Raw genomic sequence first — 18,233 nt, forward strand, 5'->3', positions numbered from 1 at the left:
TTCAAATGTGGAAGTCAAAAGGGAGAGTGGGGTGATTCCGCAAAGGTGCAGGTGCATTCTAGTATTCAAAATTACTAACAATATTCGGTAAACAGCCGGAGGGAACATGGAGGCAACTAAACTATTTACAAAAGTCTACTATTTCTGTTTGCTGATTTGGAAGGCGATGTGGATTCCTGAAATTCTCATTCACAGTTTTGTTGTTATATTCAAAAGGTGAATAAATGCCTTTTTGAGAATCACAGATTATATTAATTAATCCATAAAATCCCAATATACAGACTGAAACAGATCAAACAGCTCCAAAAATTGTGTAAAAGAGTGTTATGTCTGTTTAAATGGGCAGGCCTGTGTAAAGAAGGATGAACTCTGAAAAAAAAAAAAAAAAGTTTCAAAATACAACAAACCAAGAAGCAAGTAATTTAGGTGCAGCAACCTAAAAAGGAAAATTAGATGATTTTTTACATAGAAGAAAATAAACTTGAGAAGATTGCTGCTCAGAATCTACATTTCCTCTGTACTTTACAGTGACAATAGACAGAAATTACGGTTTTCTGAAAACAGAAAGCAAAGCACTGAGGGAAAGTTTGAAAAATAAAACGAATGGCTACTTCTTAGAACAACATTACCTGCAGAAAGTGTCCAAATCCCTATTCTAATCTGTTTAATCCATGGATTACCTGAGTCGTCTCATGTGGCTGACTCTACATGGTTCTCATCCTGGCTCAGAGCATGTATTTCGTCCACATCGGCCATAATGTGAGACACGAGGGGATGAGGCGCTATACACCCAACATGGATTGAGGACTTAAATATTATTTTTTTTTGTTCAAAAGAAAAAGCGGTGTTCATTATTAATGTAGTTCTGCAACATAGAAGAGCGGACTTTATAAATAACCTGAGAGCGAGCAGAATGGAAGCAAGTCTATGAACGAGCCCCATGACAAACTGGCCAACCTTGCCTACAGCCCCTTTTGCTGGTCTTTTGCCACAAATGACCCCAAGTCGGAATAAGCATAAAAACTAAATAACTGTTGTGAACTTTTGAAAAACAAGCCCCTGGTTATTTTTTACCAAGTTTGCAAATCATACTATTTATAACTAGATCACCACACAAATGGGACCAGATCATTTACTTTTGAAGCCACCTGCTTGTATCCATGGAGATGTTATTGCTTTGACTGGACTGTTCTAAATTATTACCCTGAACATTTTAATTGCTAAAAAAATAACTTGAAAAACAGTGAGCTAGGTTGCCTCACCACTGATCTGACTTTGGCATGATGGCATCACCTGCTTGTCTCTGTGGCAATAGATGAATGGCGAATAGGTGAATGATGAACAGATGAAATTTAATGCCATACTGTGGAATAAGCAAGTTGGTACGCCCTTCACGAGAAAAGTTACATAATGCACCTTACCATGAAATATCCAAGGAAAACCTCTCTACTCTGTGCATCTGAAAAGGATCAACAGAAAACAACAACATCCTGGGAACATTCTTAAACAAGGTGAAGTTTCAATTATTAATATGGATTTCAGAAATTCCTTGCGGCTGCTGCATGATGGCTGAGAGACCTGCCTCAGCTATTGTCCTCACGGCTCATTACACAGCAGGAACAAGCTTTGGAAAACATCATTCTTTTTCAGCTCTATTTTTGTGATCAACAATACTCACTGCACATTTCTAACGGCACCAGTCTGAAGTGGCGATTGACTTTTATTTTATTTTATGAAATATACGTCACCACCTCAGAATCAACTATGCATGCTCCTGGCCTATTCAAAATACCTGGTTCACTAGAGCACATTCATTGTATACAATATCCAGCTCTAAGTGCCTACAGTTATAAAGCCAGTGTCCCACCTGCAGCTCAATGCTCCTAAAACATCAATTCATGTGAAGATTGAAGGTATTCTTTGCCTCCCACCGCAAAAATAGTCTTTTCAACAGAGAAATGTGACTGTACGGGACACCCTGCAGCTGCCTCTTTACAGCAGCACTACCCAATTTTGCTGCAATGCCAAATCTGTTACCTACAGTGTTTCAAACCACTCATCCACAACAGTGAAATAGCCACCTTTCCTTTGCCCCCTTAAAATACTGCTAAATCAAATTTGCGGTTTTCCTAAATGTCTGTCTGTAAGCTATAGCTGGATGTGAACTGGTGATTCTCCCAGCTTCCTCCGTTCCCATGAATAATAAGATCTTTCAGGCAGGGCAGCGGTGGCTCACCAGTTAGGAGAATTTGCCCACAAATACAAAGGTTGACAGTTCAATAATAACACAGAGCAGAAAAACTACCATACTTATTATTCATTATATGATTGATCAAATATATTCTGAGGGTCAGCATTTATCATGGGTACTAGTTTTTGCATCAATAGCAGTCCGTGTTGAACAAGAATGCAAATTTTAAAGTGATTGGCATTATTCTACTGAGAGATTGGTGTTTCAGTTTAAATCTCATCGTTCATCGCCATTTTTTGTATCAATATATCATAATTACATATATACAAAATCAGTTTTCGTGATCCTCATCCACTTTGTATTCATATGGTCCATATGAATACAACTGACTGATTGTGGTCTGTGGGTGCAGATTGGCAGCCATGTTTCTGTATGTAGCTGCTGAAAAGCTTTATCAGCAGTGAATGTGGAGAGTGAACAAATAAAACAATGCAAGATGCTTTGAGTATCTTTGAAGGTGCTACATTATTCACCTTTTCTTTTTCTTAACTTTTTTATGGGTGTTCCTAATGAAACAGTAAGAACTGCACGATTCACCATTGCAGCAGACAAAAAAAATTACTAAAACAGATTGGGAGTAAGCTTAAAAACTTTTTGGGATATGATCTTGAACAATCCTTACCTTATCCATACCAGGGTAAACAACATCTTAAATCAGCCTCAATAAAGCTTGAACAATGACTTCATTTAGATTCTGTTTATTAGAAATGATTCAGACTTACAAAGTTAATTACAAAGACTTACACACTTACAAAGTTACCATTTAATTATGGTGTTAGGGTTAAGGTGTAATTAAGTAGTTACTAAGCCTGATAACTCTTAATAAATCAAGGATTTGTTTGATTTATTAAAGGTGCATAATTTTTCTGGTGGAGGGTTCATCAAATGCTTTTGATCTTGGAGATGTTATTGCATTGTCTGGAATGTTTCACAGTAAGTTTTAAACTTTTCCTATCTTTATGGAGAACAAACCAGACCAAGTGACAGGTCAGTTCTGTGGAGAGGCACCCCGTCGTAACTGAAACTGTTTAATGTCATACTGTGGAACATTCCAGGCAGAGCAATGACATATCCATAGAAACAAGCAGGTGACTGACCCACAACCAAGGCTAATAAAAGTGCATGTATTACACAGCATTACTGAATCAGCACAACAAAGAAAATAAATGATAGCTTCTTTCTATTGGTTTTGTATATGTCTCTGGATTGAGTAAAATACCGATATAATAAAGTCTTTAGGGGCCAAAGACACAATGCCTTAACTGTCATCCATCAGAGTGCATGCCGATCAGAAGTCTCCACAGGCTCTTTAGCTGTCACCTCCCCTCCAGTATTTTTTTTAACAACGCGAGTGAGGCAGGTGCTGATTGACACCACAAAAATCACACTCTGTCTCTCTGTCAACATAATGTGCACATCTCTCTTTTCTGCCTGATGCACTCTTAAGTAAAGATATCAAATGACAGCACTGTAAATGAAAGAAACCGCAAACATTATGCATATATAGCCTATAGTAACGGCAGGATGATTCAAGGTTTTCCTTCCTGCTGTGGGGAGTAGTGGTAGTAATTATTTAGTAGCAGTGACTGTAGGGTCAAAGAGGATATTAATAGTAATAGGATGAGTAGAAAGTACTGGTATAGCAAGGATGGTTGTAGTAGTAGTAGCAGTAAAGGACACAGAATGAGAGTATTTGCTATATGCCCATAAGTAGTACCATGCCACATACTCAAAAAAAAAAATCAAAAATCAAAAATATGCCTAAACCAAATGCATAATCATTTTTAATCAAGTTTTGTGTTTTTATTTTGTAAAAATTTTAAACCTTAACCTATCTGTAATATAAAATGTACAGTATTATAACAAAGATTGGCCATTGCATTAATGAGATCACTGTAGCGTTCATGTAGCGGAGAGGAAGTTTCGCTTTCTCACTCCCATTTGAATTCTATCTGGGCCCTTTGTGAAATCTGACCACATTTACAAGTCTATTTGCTTTACACGGGAGGGACATAGGTGGTGCAGATAATGTGTGTGCTGCGTTTCATCGTGGCGCAAAGCCTTATTCTCAGACACGATTTCATTCACATGGCTCAGTGAGATTTATCAATACAAATACTCGAGTGTAGGCCAAGGCTCTGTGGCACTAAACTACACAGGCTGCTCCTAGGATTTAGAAATGAAGATGAAATGCTCAAGTCACCATTTCAAACTGTTGTCACTGTGCTTTGGGAAGTCTTGGTAATATAATGCATATGAGAAAGTAGAAATTGAAAGAACAAAACATCAAGCTGCGGAATATTAATAGAGAGAGACTACCATTCACTCCCACTTGTGCAGTTTATAGACTTTATTTAATATGCAACGGTTCTGATAGAGGATCTGCCACCAGCTTTTCTCTATTGTGATGTTATTGCTTTGCCTGAAATGATCCACAATATGGCATTAAAAGAGCATTATGTAACTTGAAGGTTAGGGATTTTATTTTATTTTTTTAGGTATTTTTGAGCAATAGAGCCACCTGTAATTTAATAAATGTAAGGTAGAGCTGTTTAATGTGAAACTGTGGAAGATCCAGGTAGAGAAATGACATATCCATAGAAACAAGCAGGTGACAGACCCCCAACCAAAAAGTGCACCTTTAAAGTTGGGAAGAGGTAGGTGATGTTACCAGACACAAATCAGATCTATGTGGAGAGAATGTTTTTCAAGGATTTTTATTATTATTGTTGTTATTTTAGCAATAAGAAACCCAGTACATAAATTCACGCGAGATAGATTTAATCCCAAACTGTGGGACATTCCAGGCAAAGCAAACATATCATGGAGACAGGTTGCGGCAAAGTTACATAATGCAAATTATTGTTTAAATAGCGATGAAACTACCCAGTGCAAATATTTATTTTGTCAGTGAAGCAAACGCAAACGAAATAGGGTGGATTAAATTAGATTCTCAAATTGCAATATCAACTTCCCCAGTAGATTTATTGATCCACTTTTCAATTTCAATTATTTCTCACACTCAAATAAAAGTACAAATTGAAAGCCTATCTCGATAACTAGTCAGAGTAAATAGAGACTGAACTGTAGTAACCGAAGGATCCATGGAAACTCCAGAATACTTCCAACTTCTGCAAGGTCACTCTATTGTGTGACTGAGAAACGGATTTTCCAGCGGCAGAGAGCAGCGCTGAGAGAGGCCTTTAGCTGCGGGGTATATGCGCGTGGGAGACAAGGATGACAAATGGCAATTATCATTTTTTAAACCACCTTTGTTCCACTAATTGCTGTTAATTTTGAAATTCATTATTTCTAAATGTCACGACCAACACCGAGGAAGAAGTCGATGTGGAAGGGTAATAACAATAATAACACAACTTGGTCCAGCAAAGAAGAGAAGCAGAGAAGGGGAAAATGTACAGAAAGTCAGCACAAGTATAAGTCACGTCACTGCACAGTACTTTAAGTGCCACAAACCCAAGTCAAAGTCAGAACTGTAATCTTTCAACCAAAAAGTCAAGGCAAAAAAATGACATTGCAAGTAGGCCTTTCATGAGAACACATTTTGAAGCACGATCACGATAACAGTAATACTGAAACTATAAAGTAATGCATTGTTCAAGCTTTCAACTACTGAACAATAAGGCGATATAGTAATTATCATGACAAGCCTAATTGCAAGTGTTGTTTTGATCAGACCATTTAGCACGTTTTTTGATTGCTATGTGGCTCCAACTAATTATTATACTGCTAATCAATCAAGAATCTTTATGTATTTAATTTGAGCCAGGTGAAGCTAACGTGATGCTGCCTGAGGTGTATACTGGCAGACAAAATAAGTCTCCCATCAAAAATTATACATTTTACAAGTTTCCTATGCCATTTGATGTAATTCCTTCTCTGTCTGAGTAATAAAACTTCTGCTGTCCACACATACATGTTTTGGAGTCTGTAGCACCCAGATGATTATTCTTCTCTTTACTAAATTAGTTGATAATTATCTCAATAACCAATTAGTAATTAGAAAATGTTTCACCCTAATTGACTGCCATATTGTCACTGGAATATTGTCATTGGATAAGGGTCTCTTTGGGGGTGATTATTCCAAAAGTCCAAAGTCTAAAAAGTTGTCTCCACATGAAGATATCTAGTCATCACTGACAAACTGACAGTAGTGACAGGTAAGTCCATGAACATGATCAATCCACACACATGGTTCATTTTGACTTCATTGCTTTTCTCTTCTTTCCCCCTGCCCCAGAACACACCACTGTTGTCTCAAGGCCAGACAAACAGCAGCTGCAATTAAACCCGGCCTGACTGGGGCTATACCCAGGTGTGCGCTCTGCTTTTAGACAGGGTCAGGGGGCGGCGGTCTGTCCTCCCTCAGAATACGCCTAATAGAATGCATTGACAGATGTGCAGCAGAACAATTCACCTTACCATCTGCTTTTTGGAGCCTGAATGCCAAATCCTTTCCCCCCCTCCCCCCTGTTCCATAATCAAGGGCAGAATGAAATACAAGTCCCATTATGGATACGCAGCTAATAATGCATTATCAATTAGTCCCCTTGGCCACTGATCGATGCTGAGCAGGTGGTACAAGGCCATCGCGTTCATTTAGGACTATATTGTCCCTCAGCTTCATTCTCCTGTTTCCGTCTGCTCATTAGATCCACACTCAAGGGCCTATCAGGTTTGGGCTAAATTGCAGCCTCACAGCTCCTCAATATTCCATTAACGATCACGTTTAATTACAGTTGTGGGCCTCAGAGCAACCCTACTCTCAAATTATGGGAATGTTGGAAACTATAAAATGTGTATAATCTCAATTTCACAATTAGCTCAGAATTTTACCTACAAAGTAACCCCAAACTGTGGGATGCCAATAGTTGTTATATTGAGGACACATCATCCCACAGTCCCTTAGGTTTACTCTAAACTGGTTTTAGACATAGGATCTGGCAATCCAAAGTGATTCTGCTATCTGAGTGGATATTACTAGAACCAAAAATAGAAAATACACATGAAAACATTTTCTTTGGTCAAGTATTGGCATTGTAATTATGAAAAGCTCAACTTTACAATTGCTATCAGTAATAGATTATAAAACATAGACTTTTAAATGTTGCTATACACTGAGGAAAACTAATATTAAAAAGTTTTTTTTTAAAGTATGAATTTTAGAAAATGCATTCTATGCACATTAGATATGACTTTTTAAATTAGTACTGGAGGCCAGTCCGGCACTAATTCATAATTGAAGAACACATGCAGAAATAAAGCGATTATTTAAATTCTACCTGCTAGTAAACAACATAATGACCACATGCCATTATTCACAATCAATTCTATTATACACAATCACGTCCTCCAAAAGGATCAAGCTGCTCATTTGCATTATTGATGAATAAATCCCATGTTATTTATTCTCTAAATACACATAAATAAAAGGTGATGCAGAGAATGGAGAGCTCTGGCTAATGCCATAGACTATACTGAAGTATTAAAAGTAAAGGTTAGAGACTATTTCACATAAACTCTGTAAATCCCTGGGCTCACAAATTAAATATGTCATCATTATGGGCCAGAAGCTGCCCCATCACACACAACATATTTTCTACATACCAGTTGAGTCCGGAGGGAGAGCCCGGGTTAGGCCCCACTATCATAACACATTATTAGATCTGTTCACAAGGTGAGAGGGATTGAATGTCGTATGCCATGTTGCAAGGCCATAGATCGAAATAGGTTTTTGCTCAGTGGGAAGCAAAAGTGATTTGATTAAAAATAACAAAAAAATAACAAAAGTATATTATTTTTATAAGCTTTCAAGCAAAGAAATTTTGTAAGTTGGTAATGGTTAAAGTAATGCTGTGTGTTAACCATTTGTTGCTGAATTCAAGTTAAATGGTAGTGGCACAAAATGGTACAACTTTAACAACTGCTAATTGTAGTGTCCCACTTGCTGCATTCAATTTTCATCTATTTTCATATACCATATTTTCCAGACTATAAGGCACACCGGATTATATTTTTTTAAATTTCCTATGAGGAGGACTCAAATATACATTGAGTACTAATATGTTTTATGCAGCTTTGCGCACATTTTATAGAAATGCTGTCAGCTACTGTCGGACTAAAGACAAAGGATGTGCTGCTGATGGTGAGCCTGTTCTGTGCAAAAGGGTTTTGTGGCTTCAAGTGTTTTCTTTTCTGTGGGAGACGGTCCAGATGGATGTTTGAGTATTTAAGGTTGCCAACCCCTGGTATACACAAATGTTGTTTAAATCCTAGCCTCCTAGCATTGTGGCGGTGAATTTCTACGCAGCACATAGACTTCGACGCAGACCCATAAATCAAAAACAACGGCAGCAGTGTGCGTTGAGTCGACGCAGAACTACACTTTGCCCTTTACTCCGCGACACTCCTGACTACGATAGCCTTAATGCTCCGACAATACATCAAGCAGTGTGGCTTCATAGCTTACCAAAGTCTACTAAAACATTTTGGCATATTTTTGAGCGCCATGTACCACATAAAATCAGTTCGATGTCAGTAAGCACAACCAGAATTAATACATAAGGCGCACCGGATTATAAGGTGCAGTGACGATTTTTGAGAAAATTTATAGATTTTAATGCACCTTATAGTCTGAAAAATACGGTAATACTTTTTTTTTAGGTTTACTTAAAAGGACTATTGTAATTTATAAGCATTCTTTTTCACCATAGAGGGAAAGGGAACAGTGGGAGATTTTTCAGTCTGTAACATGATGTACTTTTATCAGAGCACTTTTGTTGATTCTGTGAGAGCAAAACTGTGCTATCACTGAATAATAAAGTTGAAAAGATTCAAATGATCTCTATTTAAACGACAGTAGTTGAGCTGTGCAAACATAAATAAAACCCTCTAGGCTTTTTTGTCTTGTTTTAGAGATTACATTCCCTTTTTAATAAATAATATAACATGGGAACATATTAGAGCAATCTAGTGACAGTATTGCCTATTTGACACCATATGTCCATTCATAAATGATATACATGTATAAACAGATTACATATTCATGCCATTTCACTGTAAATTACCAAATGCCGAGCTGAAGGATTGAGGTGCATTGCCTGGTTCTCGCCCTTCACTCCTTGTTTTCATTGTTGACAATGATTTCAATCAACAGTGAAAATGCGTATCATCCCTGGCAGTCTTTATAAGGCTCTTGCTGGTGGTTTATTGAAAGAGGAATTTGAAATGCATGTATTTTCCACCTGAGAGGGTCCGCTGCAGGGGCGACAATGAACCGTACCGATCCAAATCACTTCCATCAATGCTGCCAGATGAAATGCAAACACAATCAAATCAGTCTGGTCTGTATGACAATGCTCCCGCTCAAACGCCAATCTTCCTTCTCCTCATCATGGAAAAATCATAGAGTAGGAGAATCACCTAATCTATGCAAACACACTGTCACTATTGATCTGCTGGAGGGGGATATGTCTTTATTAGGGGCTGCCAGATGACGCCTTCCTCCAGCGTATAGAAGGGATGACCTGGGAGAGTGCTATAGGGTGGTATGGGGATTGGGATGCAGTCAGAGCCATAACAATTGAGATAAGTTACTGAGGACAGGTAATGGGAACCGATAGACTCTGGAGCAGGGATCGATGGTGGACACTGATACCGAGAGAGGAAGGACAAATCGTGACATCCCGACCCTTTTTCATGTTCAAAGTAGCTTCTGAAGAGAGGGTCTTCCAAACAGTATTCCCCCAGCAATTCCCTTAAGAAAAATGTGATATATGTCACCATAAACCATGAAACAATGAAACATTGTGTAATCTTATTCAAAATTAATGGCCAAATAATAACAACTTCACTTTTGAGTGTAGTTCACATTTTCAGAATGAGCTGAAAATATTCATACAAACATATAAATCTTCTGACTGTCATAAAAATCAATAGCCAGATACAAATGTATTACTATAACTAGTCAACATCCCTTGACACTCATTATGAAGTATCAATACTGAACAAAACCCCCACATAAAAAGGGCAAAATTGACAAATTTTCGAATTATCTATGTCTATATCAGAAGTAATAAAAAACACATGATAATATTAAGAAACAATTATTTTGTACTTGTATTTTGTTCATGTCATTCCATTTGGTTAAAAATGTGTTTTTATACTCATCATGTGTTGAAATCTCTATCAAGTATCTAGCTCAAAGCTTTTTTTGTGTGTTGAAATAGAGCTTGAAGTGTTAGTATTATGACATTATCAGCTATCCAAAAAAGAAACCACTTTATAATTGATTCAAATGATCATCGTGACTGTGAATGCTCCTCTCCTCTATGGCCGTGACACTTGGACAGTAACTTATGCCATCCAGGTGAGCAGTGCAGACATTGAGCTCTTGTCCTCCAGCACTGAATCACTCCTCCTCTCCACACCTGTCTGCTGGGGTCAGAGGTCGTGTCCGCTGCAGCCCGTTATCCACATGTCATGTTTTTAGCCAGCCAGTCTTGAATACTGAGTAGTCTGACTGAAACATGTCCAAGATCACTTATTAATTCAAAGCCCTTCACTTATTTTATTTTAGATGTGAGTCTGAGTCAGGTGGGATGGGCTGGAATGGAGCAGGCTGAATATTGCCTCTGCTCTGCTGGGTCACCACACATCGGTCTCATATTATTGTGCCATCTCAGATTCATAAATGATAAAATAGAACCAGAAAACGCACCATTTTGTCCAGTGAAATTGACTAGTTAGTAGTCTGTCTAGTTAATATCAACATAGAATCATAAGCACACAATTTATTCACACAATTAAATGTAAATAACACAACAATATTATATTAAAATAGTTGTTTATAGTGCATAAGGTAATAGTAATAATTATTATGTTTTCAGACCCATCTCAAACTTGGGCCTGAATCGCCACACAGCATTTATCTTCACAGTTGTCACTCACACCTCTCCATGGTGTTGTGAGTGAAAACTCATTCTGTGACATTTCTGACAACTCCTGAATCTTTTTATCACAAAATATGCCACTTATGTGACAATACAAAACAAATCAAGAGGTGCTGACACTACATTCTGATAACTCATTGAGCTCCATGCACTTATATTTGGAATCAAGGCTTGACATTCTTAATACCATGCCGTTTTTTTCTAAGATGAATAAATACACCATCAAGTCAAAATCAAGTCAATATGTTTACCACAGATAACGTGTGCATTGCGTATGTGCATTTCATCTGTTGAAGGGCAAACTATTCAGAAGTCATTCAGAGCACAGTTTTGGGCCGAGGTCAGAGGGAGTTAGGAGGGATATTTCTCAAAGTTCCTTTTTTACAGAAAAGTACTATTTTGAGAAGGTGATATTTCACTGTGGCACTGGGTATAAATTGTCAATCAATTCCTGTCAAGTCGGATAAGTCTCCAAACCCCCATTTCTCCAGCTGGAGGTGCGATGTTGATATCAGTGTGGTGACAGAAGTCTCGGTTGCTTGGCAACAGGTCTGAGTCCGAGTCCAGAGTGGCGCGGGTGAGAGCATGGACATGTCTCGCACAACAAGTCAGATTTAGCACAAGAGGCTCACGTGTTTGTATCCGGGCGGATTAGACGCAGTACAGTCCTGAGGGCAGAGCTGACATTAAACAGACAAGTGTTTGAGGGATCGATGGGAAGAGCTGAGACTCTGACCAGAGACTGGCCCCTCTCCACAAAGTCCACACCACACATCTGTCATCTGCATGTGGACCAGCCGGGCTGGGACCAGGCCTACTAACTTCACAAGACCCTCCAAAGAAGGTGGACTAAAAATACATATGTGGAAAATTCTGAGGATCAACCATGTCTGGTTCACCAGTACTGACCAAATTATGAGAAGACATTAGAGGATAATTTTCACACAAGGTCTCTCCCAAAGAGTATGAATTCATTATCTTTGGTCAAACCTTTTTCAAATGTAGAGCAGTAACAAAACAATTGCAATTTGTCTCCCATGAACTACCATTATCTGACCACAGAATTAAATCCATTAAATCCACAAAGAATACATTCACTGAAAATAAAAAATAAATAAAATAAAATACTGATGTACTACCAACACCAACATGTAGCGGTGTGGCTTCTGACAATCTGCCTATAATAAATTAAAGAGGATTTTTGCAATTGTAAAGAGATTTTAATTTTGATCCTCAGTAAGCAGTGGAGAATATAGACTTTTAGGTGTGATTAAATCAATATACTCTTAAATAATTTGTCTTAAATGTGTGTTTTAGTTCTTTAGAAAATGTAAAAGATCAGAGCAGACACATAACTTTGCTTGTGTAAATCAGTATAAAATGTACAAGTGTGCATGTGTCCACTCTTGCCTCATTTCTAATCAGGTACTGAGCAGCAAAGGGGTGGTTTGAACACCAGAATCACAGCACATCAGTGTCATATGTATTTATGACAGAACTGACGGAGGCGGGGGATTGCAGACAACAAGAGAGGAAAACAAACAGGTCTCCAAGGTGATGGCGACGATTTCTGCGAGTGAAACCAATGTGCTTATTATGAGACTGGCAGCCTAAACAGGCCGGAGGATGAGCCAAGAGCCTGATGGAGCACGGTAATCACTGGCAAATTATAAAGCCCCAGTTTCTGAACGGAAACACTTTACATAATGCATCTATGGAAGCCGCACATGTCATACATCTGCAGCAAACAAAGCCCTAAACAGGTGACGACAAGGGCTCTAAAAGTGGCATCAAGAGAATCGGATATGAAATAATTAAGTCTATACATTACAGTCATACAGTTCAATTTTAAATAGTTTAACTGTGGTATATAAAACTAGCTAAGAAATAAGGGGTCCTTATTATTGTGAACTGATTTGATAAACTAGTATGTTCACAAATCTGCTGATTTGATGTATTGTTGATGTATATAACATCTGAGACCATTCAACCACATTTAGACTGAAGTCCTACGACCTAATCGACAAAGTGGGCTGCATTAGGGAGGGCATCAGGCATCAAATTCAATTACCACTCATTAGGATCCTTAAGTAAAGGTTTAGCAGATTCTGTTAACAGCTGTGGCACCCCAGAAGTGATCAAATAAAAAAATGAAATAAATGACAAAAGCATGGTATGAATTTCAACTCACTTGCCTTATTGTGCCCTAGTGGTTTCAAACCGGAGCAAGCCACAGTCTTTCAGAATTAGAATTGTCCATTTATGACCGCATATTAATTTGATGGAATAAGTTTTTACTACAGCATTTTAAAAGCTGAGATACAGAACTGTCAATCACAAACACAAGTTCACAGCTTAGTTCAGTGTCAAAATAGCAGAATAGTAGAGTATGGTAGAGTGCATGATATAAATAATATTTACCACTAACATTTGCAAGTATTGTATTCTTTAAACTTTTAGTTTTCTCTTTGATTAAAATGTTTTCAATTGTTTTTTGTTTCAAGTGCATCATACCTGTGTTTGGATCCACTGATCTCTCGATGAGGTGATCGTCTTGGTGCACCCACTCTCCATTACACTTAAAGTAGATCTGTGTGGCTGGAGTGGAGCGGCACGTCAGAGTCACCGGTTTGTTCTTCACTATGAATTCGTCCTCTGGCTCCACCAGGAAGTGAGGAAACAGGTCTGTGAAGGAGGAGGGCAGCGTAGATGTAGCAGTGTGTTCTGAACCTTTGGGGGAAAAAAAGAGAAAAAAACATGTCAAAAAATGCTTTTAAGTTCACAAGCTGTCAGCTTAGAGTTGAACCCATATAAAAAAAAAAAATAATAATAATAATAAATATATATATATATATATATATATATATATATATATATATATATATATATATATATAATTTTTTTTTCACAGATTATTTTTACACATGGAAAAACACAACAGTAACACATTAAGGTGCAGTGTAAAATGTAAATTCAAATTATTTGCAAATGTTATTTTAGAAAAAAATGCAAACCAAGACAAAGATGATGCAACATCATGTAGCATGTCTTCCCCCATTTTTAACTGTCTCTAATTTGTCTATAATTTAAAAGTGTTGCTGCCATTAAATTAATCATGATGTTTGGATTATTTCTTTGTGTATTTTCAAACTGTTGCTTTTCTGCTGCTACTTCTGTTCCAACAGTGGATCAGACAATCAGGGTCCCCGTCCCTTGTACCACTTTCTCATTGTTGCGTCATGAAGTAAAATAAATTCATGATACTTTTTTTTTTTTTTCACAAAGAAATGAAGGCTTTTTGGGTGTACTGGCTTTGATGACTGTAATATGTTGATGTCTATTGCTATTCTAATTTCTGTGTGAATTTCGATTAATAGAAAAATAAAATACAGTTATTGAGCACCTCCCTCCATGTCTCATCACACATGTCCCTCTTTTTTCACAATTTGAGATGGTCACTCAATAGTGGATACTTTTTAGCACGTTTCTTCATCTTTGAAAAATAAGCATGGGCAGTATAAAGAGCTGAGAGAGAAAGCCGGAGGTGACAGCCCTCTGCAGCGTACAGTGTGCTCTTGGCCAGGTCAGAAGGGCAGCCAAGAATACGTCTTCTGCGGTGCTTTTAATCACAGCTCTTTACCATCATCGCTGAAAGTCCAACAGCCATAAATTCTGCATAGAGGCACTGTATAGCTCTGCTAACCCCGACTTGAGCCACATTAAGGGAGACAGGGACAGAAGCACTGAGGTTACACAGAAGTGACAGGACAGTATCAGCCTTTATTCACTGCGATGTTGGTAGGATGAATACAGGAGCTACTATCTGATGTGGGGGAGGCACTGGCGGTATAAACTGTCCTTCAGGGGGACAATGCTACTATTTACAGTCAATTCTTGTACATGGTGAAAAATAGATAAGGCAAATACTGATAACAGAGCTACAAATAAACCCATTGTTCACAAAGTTATATTTCATCTGAACATTTTGTGCATTGCTGTATTCCAGGACAGGTTTTAACAAATAAGATTTTAAAAATGAAATCGATGAGCCTTCTATCCATGGGTTTCAGAATGATGGACCGTTGCCATAGCAATTAACTAGTTAAAATGAAATCTATCATTTTATCATTTTGCAGGTGAAAAGTCCTCAGAATAGGAAGTAGAAACCCATGACTAGGGTAAATGGTCCTTTACACTAAAAAAGAAACAAGAATGACAGTAGATTTTAGTAGTATATTTTCCTTGAGTCCATACTAGCATTGTAAAAAATACTAGACGTCATTTAAACAAGTATTAGAGAATGTGTACCTTCTATATTCTTAATGTGATATCAAAATTGGGCAATCACTTAAGCCTATTATTTTGTACTGAAAATATCTGTAATTTTTTTGTGTGTTGCACTAGTTAAGATGAATAATTTTCATCAGATAAAAGAAATTCACAACAAACTTAACACTTGCCTTTGCACAGTACTATACTGGAATAGTAGGTGAAAACAGAATTGGACTAGACTAGAGGAAATCTGTTTTTATACCACCAATGCTCAGGGGAGGAGGGTAAAGCCCAAAATAAACCCCTTTAAAGTAGTGTAATATTAATACACTGTCCTAAATCCAATATGGACGTCAGAGAGGGCATTAGCAGTCTTTTCCATCACTCCCTGTCCCTTCTGATGAAACAGTTGCTCTGACCTCCCTCTCCTCTGCTCCATCCATGCTCGCTCGCCCTCATGCCCCGGTCACAGATAAAATTACCTAGCGTCATAAACACCAACAGTGGATAAAGACATTATCTTGTGCGGAGCCTCCCCCACTACACATTATACAAACGCATCTCTTCTCCTCCTCTTCAGTGCAGCTCCGACTTGCTAATTTATCAGAATGAGATACAGCCCGGGCACGCCACTGCTGCTGCCGCTCAAGCCCATTAATGTTTCGTGTACATGTTTAACTCTTAATGAAAACTAAATGTTCTGTGTCCAATGAAAGGCATACATCACCCACTGACACTTTGCCTTTTTCCGCCCATTTTCCAAACACATTTTCTCATACGCAGAAATGAAACTGTCATTAATGTGGCAGCGTGCTATTCACAACAACACTGACATGATTTAGTGCTTTCAACAGCACACTTTCTCACCCTCGCAACCGCCACAGTAATGAGTTACGATTACTCTTTGAATAAATTGTACACACAAAAGTAAATCCATTGTAAGATTCAGAATCTATTACTTGAAAGTTGCGATAATAACATTTTTTGGCCACAACTTCTAAGTTATATAACCTTCCTGCTGTATATGGTAAAAGAATGTTGATTTTGTAAATATGTTTTTTAAATTTATCTTGTTTAATAATCTCATTCCAGACAATGTATAGTTATTTGCATTTTTTTTTTTTACATTTAACTTTTTTATATTACAGAAAAGAAAATTCTAATTAGATATATCGATACAGAGATATGCAATCATATCAGCTATCGGTCATAAATGTCCAGCTGTCTAAATGTACATGCAAAATATATGCATGAAGCTTTATTTAGTCCAGAGAGGGTACTGCAAAACTACAAACTGCTTTTTAACCAGTTTATAGTAAAGCAAGTAATTAGCTAATCTGGGGAAAATCGGTCCAACATATCGCCCAAAAAATATCGGCATATTTATGGATTCTAAACAAGCATATCGGCCATGAAAAAATGCATATCAATCCATCGATCTCTAATTACAATTCTACTTTAGTAAAATTTATTTCAACTATAGCAATCATTTATTGTTTGGCAAGTCCAGTCCCTGCTGGTGTTTAAACGTTGGCTCACAGCTCATCTGAAATCGCTAGTATAATTGTATTGAATAAACGGTGCTAACAAACAGGGTGGCTCTGCAGGTCAGGTCACTGGTGGAGTGCAGTGGTCTAATGACAGAGGTTCTGCTAATAGAGCAGTTCCTAAGATAGCCAGCACAGTCATTAGCCCTGCTGCACTGACCCCCTGTACTCTCCCTGTACTTCCTGTGTAGCTCAGACTCAGTGGGCGGGGCTTAACTTACACCTGCAGGTTAATCATCTCCGAGAGGATAGACAGAGGGACACAGGAGGAGAAATTGGACTAATGTGGTGTCAAGTAACAGAGTAAAAGTCCATTAAAAAGGAGCTATATGGTTTTAGGTGGAGGGTCTGAAACTTTATTTTCTCAGTAGAGATGGTGGTGTTTTGCCTGTTCCTGTTCCACAAAATACTGTGGAACATTCAAAGCATTACAATTTTTATAAGAAACAAATTGGTATCAGACCCTGGACCAGAAAAACATTTTTATAAAGTACTAATTAAACATATTAATAAAACTTAAATATGAAAATAAATCAATACTTAATAACATGTCACATTATAATTCTAAATCTACTGAAAAAAACTAATAATACCCCTAAAATTTAGCTTTTCATGGATTTCAGCCTGTTTACACCAGTGCTTCTTCATCATTTCCACTGGTCACATTTGACAACTTCCGATGAGCTTTCCGATCTGTTTGTGTGTACTCACCGTCACACGAGGTGAGGTTAGTCTCCCGTTTGAGCACCATCTCTGGAGGTTAATGAGGTTAAACATGTAATTTCTTTAGGGGAGTAAATTGTGAGTTTACAGGGAGGGCATTCTGGTCACGCACGGCTTTATATCACAGCCATAATGGAGGGCTGATGTGTTGTAAATTGGCTTAGATTATTGTCACAATGGTGTACTTCAAAGTCAATGTGAACACGCGCGCAGCATCGGGCCCTAACAAGCTCCTTCTGGGTCAGTGCACAAATCAAATAGACAGAACACAGCACTATGGCTCTGCTTGGGTAGTGCTGGATGTGATTGGCTGCAATTAATTGTCAAATGCATTGGAGCCCATTGCCAGATCATTGTGTACACACAAGCAGCGAGTGAATGCGTCCCTTGTTGATCGTAGGCCAGTGAGGATGCTAATTGAAAGTGTATGCGTGGTGTGCTTAATGCGTTTCGTGGCACTGCAAGGCA

At 38.0% G+C, this 18,233-nt stretch overlaps 1 protein-coding gene across 1 annotated transcript in view; it reads right to left on the bottom strand.

Annotated features, from left to right (window-relative positions):
• unc5a (unc-5 netrin receptor A) overlaps positions 1–18,233 on the bottom strand; it is a 134,566-nt gene that overhangs the window by 54,778 nt on the left and 61,555 nt on the right. Inside the window, 1 exon segment of the mRNA XM_055159633.1 lies at positions 13,738–13,953. Coding sequence (XP_055015608.1) covers positions 13,738–13,953 — 216 coding nt within the window.

Source organism: Boleophthalmus pectinirostris, unplaced genomic scaffold (genome assembly GCF_026225935.1).
Source record: "Boleophthalmus pectinirostris isolate CB_2022bp ecotype Guang Dong unplaced genomic scaffold, ASM2622593v1 HiC_scaffold_23, whole genome shotgun sequence".
NCBI lineage: Eukaryota > Metazoa > Chordata > Actinopteri > Gobiiformes > Gobiidae > Boleophthalmus > Boleophthalmus pectinirostris.